This window comes from Orycteropus afer, unplaced genomic scaffold (assembly GCF_000298275.1).
Source record: "Orycteropus afer afer isolate SDZICR_OR568_19922 unplaced genomic scaffold, OryAfe1.0 scaffold00317, whole genome shotgun sequence".
NCBI lineage: Eukaryota > Metazoa > Chordata > Mammalia > Tubulidentata > Orycteropodidae > Orycteropus > Orycteropus afer.
The window spans coordinates 2,597,210-2,607,966 of record NW_006921904.1 but is presented as its reverse complement, the minus strand read 5'-3'; the positions used below and the strand labels follow the sequence as shown (position 1 = coordinate 2,607,966).

Sequence of the window (10,757 nt, the reverse complement as noted above, 5' to 3'; positions counted from 1 at the left end):
TTTTTTTTTTTTTGCCTCCAAATGATTTTGAGTTTTGTTCCACATTGTTCTCCCTCTTTATGCAGGATCTCCTACATAATGGAGTACTTTTTACATTAACTTTCATTTTTCATACATGGCATGTGAAGGGTTTCATCTATCACCGTCTTGCTCCACATACGTGGCCCCTTCAGGTTGACGGTGTGGACAGTGCCTAGGTCAGTGTCTGGTAGAGGACCAGCCTTCAATGACTGTCAGTCAAGGGTGAGCACGTGGGAGTGACTCTTGTTCCAGGATCTTTGCCCAGTTGGTGTGTGTCAGTTTTTCAAAGCTAGAGTGGGTGATGTTATTCTTAACTGTCCTTTCATATTTTTAGAAATAAATTTGGAAGTGGTGGGATTAAAACAGTGTATGAAACTTGTATCCTGAATAAGAAAGACAGACACCAGCCAGAATAAGGGATAAGTTGTGGCCAGTGGTTATATGACTTAGCACGTTCCAGTGCTGCTGAGTTTTTGGGATTGAAAAAGAGAATAAGACCCAATCCCTTCTTTCAGGATCTTCTACTCTGAAGAGAAGAAACTGATGTTAATAATTATGATCTGTTGTTGTTGTTGTTAGGTATTATTGAGTCGGCTCCAACTCATAACAGCTTCACGTACAACAGAATGAAACATTGTCCTTTCTGCACCAACCTCACAGTCATTGCTGTGGGTGAGCCCCTTGTTGCAGCCACTATGTCAGTCCATCTCATTGAGGGTCTTCCTCTTTTTGGCTGACCCTGTCCTTTACCAAGAATGATGTCCTTCTCCAGGGACTGGTCCCTCCTGACAACATGTCCAACGTGCATGAGATGGAGTCTTACCATCCTTACTGCTAAGGAACATTCTGGCTGTACTTCTTCCAAGACAGATTTGTTCTTCTGTCAGTATATTCCATATTCTTCACAACTACCATAAATCGTTGAGGGATGTTATTGCTTGTGTTGTCCTCATGAGAGTCTGAGAAATATTTTCTAAGGAGAAACTGAGGCTCAGATCTGCTGAGTGACTGGCCAGGGTGCCTTTAGCAACAGAGACAGGATTTGAACATTGTTCTGCCCGACTGCAAAGCCTGTGCTGTGTCCTGGATGGCATCCACCTTCTTGGCACTGGGTCATCTCCTAGGGGCTTTGCTTGGCTTGCTGTTACTTTCAGACTTAATCTCTTAACAGTGACCAGGTGTCTGTCATAAGTCTTCTAGCAAAGGAGGGAATGAGAAAATCATGGGATTCAGAGGAGTCTGACTTAAAGGAAGGAGAAAGTTTGATAGTCAAGTGTTAGTAAACTTTATGAGACCAGATGCTGTATGGTCCTGGGTAGTGCAGACAGTTAACACACCCAGCTGCTAACCAAAAGGTTATCTTAGGAGCCCACTCAGAGAAGTGCCACTTCTGAAAAGTCACCCACTGAAAACCCTGCGGGGAGCCCAGTTCTCTTCTAACCCACATGGATTGGCCATGAGTCAGAACTGACACCATGACAAGTGGTTTAGATGGTATGTAATTTAGGCCTGGTGAGCAAGACCACCTCTGTCACAGCTACTCAAACTTGCCCTGGCAGTGGGGAAGCAGCCATAGGTAATATGTAAACGAATGAGCCTCAGTGTGTTCTAATAAAACTTTATTTACAAAAACAGGCAGCAGATTGGATTTGGAGCTCATAATTAACTGACCCCTAAGACATTTGACCTCTAACCGCTGGCAGTTTAAACCCACCAGCCACTCTGTGGAAGGAAGACTGGGTGTTCTGGTTTACCTAGTGCCACTCTGACAGGAATATACCACAAATGGATGGCCTTAACAAACAGGAGTTTATTCTTCACAGTTTGGAGGCTTTTAGTCCAAGTTCAAAGTGCCAGGCCCTAGGGGCTGGGTGAAAGCCCCTCAATCTTGGGGTCCAGCCTGCCTCCTTCTCCCAGCCCACTGGAGCTAGAGGCATTTCTTCACTCAGACAGCTGCTGGCTGCTGAGGCTGACAAGCCCAAGGTTGACGAGTAAAAAGGCACAGTCCTGATGTTACCAAACCACACAGCAGGCCATTAACTTAAGTCCATTGTAAGTCCCAAGGTCGGCAGAGCATAGCAGGCTGCTGAGCAACAACACAGCTACATGCAGGGTCCAAGTGTACCATAGGCTGGAGACCGTTCCCAAGGCTTCTCCTTGTATACAGGAAGCAGACCACATCCCAAAGGCAGCTACTCAGCTGCTTGTGGTAGATCCCACCACGGAGTTGATTGCTAGTCTCATCATGGGGAATACTACATCCAGCTGCCCAGCCACTCAACCAGGCCCAGCCAAGTTGACCCACAAACATAACTACCACACTGGGCAATCTACTTCCATAAAGACGTACTGCCTCAGGAACCCAGCGGGAGTTGCTGTGAGTCAGAATCAGCTCAGTGGCAGTGAGTTGGCTTTGGTTTGGGGGCTGGTTCTGTAAACCTGCCAGCACTGAATGTGCCCTCTCCTTCCAGTCCGATAAGGAAAGGGCGTGGCTTCCTCAGAGGTCCTTTGCTTCCCCTCTGCTTTCCTCAGGGCTTTGTTTCTACCCGAACCTGCCTACCTCTAGTTCTTTCACCCTCCCATTCTATTGGATTGTTGGCGTTGTCATTCAGAAACGTTTGGCTTCTGCCATCGCGCAAAGAAAAGAAGAAGTTCCTTTGGATAAACACAGCCCTAAACCCCTGACAGCTCAGCTCGCTCTCACAGTGGAGCATCTTGGAAGCTGTGGCACACACTGTCTCGTTTCATGTTCTCCCACTCTCTTCCGCCTGCTGCCGTCTGGTTGCTCCCCTCCTCCCCTGCTGTCTCCTGTGGAAACCAGGGGACGCTTTCCCGGCCTCTCGGGAACGCTTGTCATGGTTGCCCCCTCTCCTGCACGGTACACCATCATCTAGGTTTCTCCCTTCCTCTCTGGGCTGTCCTTAGCTCCTTGGTCGTTTTATACCTCCTCCTCTTCTAACTAAAGGAGTTCTGGTGGCTCAATGCCTAAGGCATTTGACTGCTGACTGGAAGGTTGATGGTTCAAACCTACCAGCCACTCTGCGGGAGGAAGATTAGGCAATCTACTTCTGTAAAGATTTTTACCTCCTCGGAAACCCAATAGGGGTCACTATGAGTTGGGATCAACTCGATGGCAGTGAATTTGGTTTTTCTTTTTCTGTTTCTCTAACTAAGGCACCCTGGAGGCACGGTGGTTAGGCACTTGGCTGCTAGCTGAAAGGGTGGAGGTTTGAAACCCCCGGTGGATCTGTGGGAGTAAGACCTGGTGACCTTCTCCTGTAAAGATTACAGCCTAGAAGACCCTGTGGGACAGTTGTGCTCTGTCACGTGGGATGGCTGTGACTTGGAATTGAATTGAAGGCACGCAGCAAGAGCAACAACAGCCATTCCTGACTAGCCTGCCCTTTTTTCTCTAAGTCTGCACGATTTCCCTGATTTATACCCCCACCCAACTTCTCCTCCGAGTTCCAGGCCTGTGTCTGAGAGCGCTTTGATGCCTCATGGGCACGTTCTAGTGAAGGCATAACTCACACCCTGTCAACGTTTCTCATTGGTCTCCTCTGCTCTGGCGGTTTTGGGAACCAGTTCAATGCCAACTCTGATTGCTGCCGCCTCCATTGTAGTTAGTTGTATTGAAGATGAAAATGATTTGTGTGGGCTGAGTGCCTGTCCATTCTTTCCTTTGTCCCCACCGTAATACTTAGGCTTTAAAAAAAAAAAAAAAATACTTACCTGTTTTAAGTTTCCCACAAAGGGACCATTAACATGCCCAATCGTTTAGCAAACATTTGCCGAGCGCCACCACTGAGCCAGCCACTGGGGATGTGTTTGCTTTATGTTCATGAACAAGGTGAAGATCCCTCTTGCAGAACCTGCTTCCACAAAATGCACCCCCATCTAACCACCTAGATGTTAATGGCAGCCTTGCTGTTCACTGCCTGTGCTTACAGACGTGTGTCGTGCCGGGACTGTGTGGCCAGCGGTGGGACAGACTCGTCCTGCCCTTGCCCTTAGCTCTTCAGAAACATTTGCATCTCCCCTTTCCCTACTTTTCCACTGCTGTTCCTTTGAGGAACTATAGTGGTATTGACTGAGCTGATGTTTGTTCAGTACCACGTAGGAGCACAGACTTCTGCATTCTGTCTTTCAGTGGTGAGAGTGGGGCTGGGAAAACCGAAAGCACGAAGTTGATCCTCAAGTTTTTATCAGCCATCAGTCAACAGTCTTTGGAGTTGTCCTTGAAGGAGAAGACATCCTGTGTTGAACAAGCTATTCTTGAAAGCAGGTATTTCTTTATCACAGCTCTTATTTCCAACCAGTGGGATTTATTTTTCCACAGCCTGGGTGGTTTAAGGAAGAGTTTGAGTCTGTGGGTCTCTGCTCTCCTGTCCTCGACTCCTATTTTACGAGAAATGTTCGAGAAACGCATAGCAATTTCCGATAACCTCTGCCACGTCCTCTCTGGGTGAAGATGCTCCTGACCCTCCATCCCGGGGCCGGGTGTGAGTTGACGATTGAGTGATGCCAGGGAATGGTCTGTAACCTCCTTCCTACCTGAGAGCCCTTGACTCCAGCCTCATGAGGCTGTGAAGGGCCTGGGTTAGATAAGGGAAGAGTATTGGAGTTTGTAGAGAAGACTACAGTTGATGAGCTCTCTGGAGGCTTTGTGATCCAGAGACATTTCAACTGCCAACCACCGTGTACAAGGGGGCTGAGCAAGGAGATGAGCAAGACCCCCTCCAGCTGTTTGGATGTTCAGAGTGAACAGGAGGGAAACTGATAATGGTGGTTTGGTAGCCACTTATGTGGCAGAAGGCCACTGACCCATCCTGTGGCTGTGAGCCTCAGAGCTTTGAAAGAGGGCTGTGTGGTGATATATCATCTCAGGTTTTATTTGCTTTATCTGTTTTGTGTCTTACAAAATTTTAGAGTGTATAGGGACTTGTTGTTGTTGTTGTTATGTGCCGACGAGTCGAACCCGACTCATAGCGACCCCTCCTTGGGTTTCCGAGGCAGTATCACTACGGAAGTAGATTGCCCCATCTTCCTTTCCGAGGAGTGGCTGGTGGGTTTGAACCGCCAGCCTTCTGGTTAGCAATCAAGTGCCTTAGCCACTGTGCTACCAGAGCTCCTTGAGAGATCCTATTATTTAGAAGTTAGTCTAGGATTTGACAGAGTGTGGACTGCTGCCTAAATCCTATAGCCTGTTTTTGGGTTTGTTTTTTTTTTAAATAATGTTTTGTTGGAACACAGCCCTGCTAGTTTCTTTACATACTGTTTGTGGTTGCTTTTAAGCTACAGTGGCAAAATTAAGTAGTTGCAACAAAGGCCGCATGACTGCTAACTGGAAGGTCAGTGGTTCAAACCCACCAATCGCTCTGTGGAAGGAAGATAGGGCAATCTACGTCCGTAAAGGTGTACAGCCTTGGAAACACAGTGGGGGTTGCTGTGAGTCAGAAATGCGTTGATGGCAGTGAGTTTTTGGTTTGGTCCTGTACAGAAAAAACTTGCCAGGTCGTAATCCTCTCTGACCCCATTTTCCAGCTGGAGAAGAACCAAAGAAGCTAAATGGGTTGCCCCAAAAGGGTATAATGAGTTGGTGAAATTCCCAGAGCTAGAACTGTTTTGTTTTTACATTATGAGTGAGTGGGGCTTTTTCTGTGTCATTCCTGGCTTGTGTGTCTAAACCCAAGCTAATTTGCACAGGCATGAGCTAAGGAACTCTAGGGTGCAGTGGTTAAAGCATTCAGCTGCTAACCAGAAGGTCGGTGGTTTGAACCCACCAGCCTCTCTGCAGGAAAAAGATGAGGCAGTCTGCTTCTGTAAAGATTACAGCCTTGGGAACCTTGTGGGGCAGTTCTGCTCTGTCTTACAGGGTTGCTATGAGTCAGAATTGACTCTGACAGTGGTTCACATTTTTTAATTCTGCATACCATTCTTGACCAGAACAGCCTACTATAAGATCCTTGCTCACTCACAATGGGTATGCATTCAAAACCCATCTCAGCAAGTATTTTGAAAATTTATCTCTTCTGAAAATAAACATAGTTCCCAAAGAACTTATTGGTTCAGATTTTTCTTGCCATGGTATGTTTAGCCGTTTCTGAGAAGCCCTTACTGTTTTGGGGTCTGTCCTAATTAACACCTTTTGCTGTGCTCACCTCTTTCACAGCCCAATCATGGAAGCTTTTGGCAACGCGAAGACCGTGTACAACAGCAACTCCAGTCGCTTTGGGAAATTTATTCAGCTGAACATCTGCCGGAAAGGAAATATTCAGGGCGGGAGAATTGTGGATTGTATCCTGTTTGATGTGGGTTTTATCAATGGCATTTGGCTCTATATATGTTCTTGCTGTGTAGAACCAAATGTTTCGTTCTGTTGTACACAGGATTGCTGTGAGTTGGAGATAACTCGACAGCATCTAACAGTAACGACAGTGTGTGTTTGCCAATCATAAATAAGACAAAAAAAGAGCATGAAACGTTTCTGTTTTTGGTGCTTTCTAGTGTAGCGTAGTGCCTAAAAGCACTTGACTGCTAACCAGAAGGCTGGCAGTTCAAACCCACTGGCTACTCCTCGGAAGGAAGATAGGGCAATCTACTTCCGTAGTGATACTGCCTCGGAAACCCAAGGAGGGGTCGCTATGAGTCGGGTCTGACTTGACGGCACATAACAACAACAACAACAACAGTCCTTGCTCTGCTATGACTGTGTTTGACCAAGAATTAATTAGTCCATGGCATAAAGAACATACTTTCTTTTGGAAATGCTGGATATCATGTCCATAATCCAAAAAATTAGATTTATCACCAACTATCAGATCAAACAACATGTATGGTTTGAGGTAAATTCCAGCCAATCACGTGGCCTCTGATAGGGTTCTAGCATGCGTCAGGTTTGGAAATGGATTTAGGTCAAACAGTCTGTGCTCAGTTTGCATGTCTTTTGGCCCCTGAAGTCTCAATGTCAAAGGCACTGTAATGATGAGGGTAACCAAGAACAGGAAACTCAAGACAGGTTGAGCATGTCATGTCCTGGTTTTGTTCCTTGACTTGACCTTGCTTTTCACATGAAGATTTATTAGAAAAAGTAAGTAAACATGATTTAATTCACATTCCCTTCCCTAATAGCAATTTTCAGAAATCACTGATTTGTGCTAATTAAGCCGAGAAGACATCTCTGACTATAAATATGGCTTATCTTCACAGAACCGAGTTGTGAGGCAGAACCCTGGGGAGAGGAATTATCACATATTCTATGCACTGCTGGCAGGGCTGGGAAATGAGGACAGAGGTAAGTCAGAGCCACGCTGACACCTTGTTGACCATTTAACAAACCCGGGTTAGAAGCTGGTCCTTGGGACTTGATTCCACCAACCTAACACCTTGTTGACCATTTAACAAACCCGGGTTAGAAGCTGGTCCTTGGGACTTGATTCCACCAACCTAAGGAGAATGCTTCTTATGAGAGTACTGAAGGACACTTAGTTCATCTTAGAGCCACGTCATGTAAAGAGAAAGATCATCAAGAGAGAAATCTTGAATTGTTTGTTTGCTTTTGGAGTCTTGGTTGATTTCTGATTTAAAGTGTATTTAAGAAGAATATGTAATGTGAGGCAATCGGTGTTAACTTTAAGCCCTGCATAAAACCCACTGCCATCAAGTCAATTCCTGCTCATGGCGACCGCTATTGAGTTTCTGGGGCAGTAAATCTCTACGGAAGTGGATTGCCCAGCCTTCCTTCCAAGGAGTGGCTGGTGGCTTTGAACTGCCAGCCTTCTGTTTAGCAGTCAAATGCCTTAGGCACTGTGCCACCAGAGCTCCTGAAGCCATGCGTAAATAAAGCTAATTTCTAAACATTTGATTTTCAGAAGCAAACAATAAAACCATATAAAATCATAATTTTTCAGTGATATTCTCTACCATTCTATTTTGTTTGATTTCAAATCCTACTGTTTTCTTTACATGGTGATTAAAAGGGAATTGTATTATCTTAATTAAAGACAATGAAGGGTATAGAATTATTTATGTGTTCTTATTTTTTAAAATCACAAAGGGGAAACAGATGGGTTTTGTCTTATCTTGAGATGCTGAGTGTCAGTGTTACGTTTTTCTTTTTATTTTCATAGAAGAGTTTTATTTATCTATACCAGAAAACTACCACTACTTGAATCAGTCTGGATGTGTGGAAGACAAGACAATCAATGACCAGCAATCCTTTAAGGAAGTTATTGTAAGTTACTTTCTTATCTTTCCCCCATCAGAGTGGTCCATTTCACTTTGTGTTTCAAAACAATTGTCCAAATGAAAACAGAAGTAATTAGATTTGCAGCAGTTTGTGGGAACAGGTAAGTCCTTCTTGTTCTGCTTGATGGTTAAGATCATCAGGCTGGAATGGAATCCAAGGAATCTTCTTTGTTACAAAGATTTCCGTGTCTGTGTCACAGAGACAGATGGGTGGCTTACTTGGAGCAGCATGTTCAGAATGCATACCATCCCCTTCCTGAATAAGTAAAACTAGGCTTTACATTGGAACAAGCAGATCCTCCATTCTTTGAGCTTACAATTATGATTTCTTTGAAAAGAGAGTTCCATGGCAAAACACAAATCTGCCAGCCATTGGACCAGGTGGCCATTAGGCTATTACTCAGTTTTCTGATAGGAGGTTCTAACTGCATGATGAATGGTAGTCATCTCAAGATTGAGGTATGGCAATGCCCTTGTTTCAGTCTGTTGCTCAGTACCACAGGACTTTGTTATAAGGTGACGTCATTTAAGAAAACTGGTCATCTAGCATTATGAGTAGCTCACCTGATTGGCTCTCCCCAGCAATGTCAATTCCTTTGCTGCAGTCATGACAAGAAGAACAGGATGCAATGGATTTGGGATGGATTCACCACCATTCTAATCATCATGAAGGCAGCCAACATGTATTGAGCACGTACTGTATGAACTGTACCTGGACTAGCTCTCTGTGGCTCATACCAACCCTGAACTATGGTTTTCCCCATCCTAAGACTTAAAGAGGTTGGTGGCCAGCCTGACTTTACGTTGACCTGGCAGTGCCGGTATCCAGATGCAGTTTACTCCAAAACCCAGATTTTTAACCATAAGGCAGATCCTATCCCCTTGCTGCACACAGTGTGGGTTGAAAATGAAATGAAAAACAGAGTAGGCTATAATTTCTTGTTTGTGTTCCTTTCAGGGTCCCTTTTAAAGATGGTAAAACCTGCCTTTTATAAAGCAGAGGGTCCTTCTCCCCATCTAGCATTTTATTTAAGCTGTTAACCAAAGGTCCCCTGCAACAGCACCCCTTGGGGTGTCTTCTGGGAAGTATGGGACTAAGCCCTGGAAATTGCATTTTATGGAATATTTTCTAAGAATGTAAATTATCCTTCCAGTTTTTTCAGTAATTTATTTTGTTGAGAGTACACACAGCAGCACATGGACCAGTTCAACCGTTTCCACACGGACAGTTCCATGACACCGATTACCTTCAAGTTGTGTGACCTCACCCTCCTGTTCTGTGTTGTTCCTCCCTCGTTAACATACACTCACTGCCCCCTAAGCTTCTTACCTGATCTTTCAAGTTGCCACTATCAGCTTGATCCCATAGATAGGTCTGGAAGGAGCGTGGTGCTCAGGGCTGGCATTCCTTGCTTGTCTGTTCCGCATCTTATTCCTCTGTAGAATCTTCAGTCTGAATGTTCAGTACAGGAAGCCAGGAACCACCCAGTTCTTCTGATCTCATGGCAAAGGAGGCAGTTGTTCATGGAGGCGTTGGCCACACATTCCATTTCTTCTTCTTCCTCACTTTCCATTTTCCTCCATTGCACCAAGTGAATAGACACCAATTGTTGTAGTTTGGATGGCCATTTGCAACCTTTTAAGGCCCCAGACACTGCACAGTGAACTAAGAAGTAGAACGGAAGCATTAAAATGCTATTAGGCCAGTTGACTGCAATGTCCCATGAAACCATGACCCTGAACATCCAAACCAAGAAGCCAAATCCCATGGGTGTTGGTTGTGCATAAGCAGCCTCAGCAGCTGCTCTTTTGTTGCTGCTGCTGTTGTAAATGTGTCTATTGCACAACTTTTGCCAATTGAACTTTTTATAGGTGGACAGCTTGTTGACAGCAGTTACATTAATTGGTTGTACAACTCCACCCTTAATCAATGCAATCCGTTGCCACAAACCAGAAGTCAGGATTCCATAAACAGTGATGCCTCCCTTTCCTCCTCCCTCCTATCTTTCCCCATTGTATTATGGGCTAGACTTCTCTCAAGGAGCCCTGGTGGTGCACTGGTTAAGTGCTTAATTGCCAACCAAAAGGTTGGCAATTTGAACCCACCAGCTGATCTGCGGGAGAAAGATGAACTCTTCTTTTAAGATTTATAGCCTTGGACGTTCTATGGGGAAGTTCAGCTCTGTCCTATAGGGTCACTGTGAGTCAGAATTGACTCAGTAGCACCTAACAACATGTGTGTGTGTGTATGTATGCATATACAGTGTGTGTGTGTGTGTGTGTGTGTATACAGTGGGAGCTCTGGTGGTTCAGTGTTTAAAGAAAGCATTCAGCTGCTAACCAGAAAGTCAGTGATTCAGACACACCAGACACTCTTCCATAAAGATGTACAGCCTTGGAAGTCCTGTGGGACAGTTCTACTCTGTCCTGTAGGGTTGCTATGAGTCAGAATTGACTTGACAACAGTGAAAAAGAAACAAACTTCTCTC

General features: G+C 45.1%; 1 protein-coding gene across 1 annotated transcript in view; it reads left to right on the top strand.

The window, feature by feature from the left end:
• MYO10 (myosin X) overlaps nt 1–10,757 on the top strand; it is a 344,577-nt gene that overhangs the window by 191,194 nt on the left and 142,626 nt on the right. Inside the window, 5 exon segments of the mRNA XM_042782436.1 lie at nt 4,172–4,306; nt 6,194–6,318; nt 7,098–7,111; nt 7,231–7,315; nt 8,151–8,254. Coding sequence (XP_042638370.1) covers nt 4,172–4,306; nt 6,194–6,318; nt 7,098–7,111; nt 7,231–7,315; nt 8,151–8,254 — 463 coding nt within the window.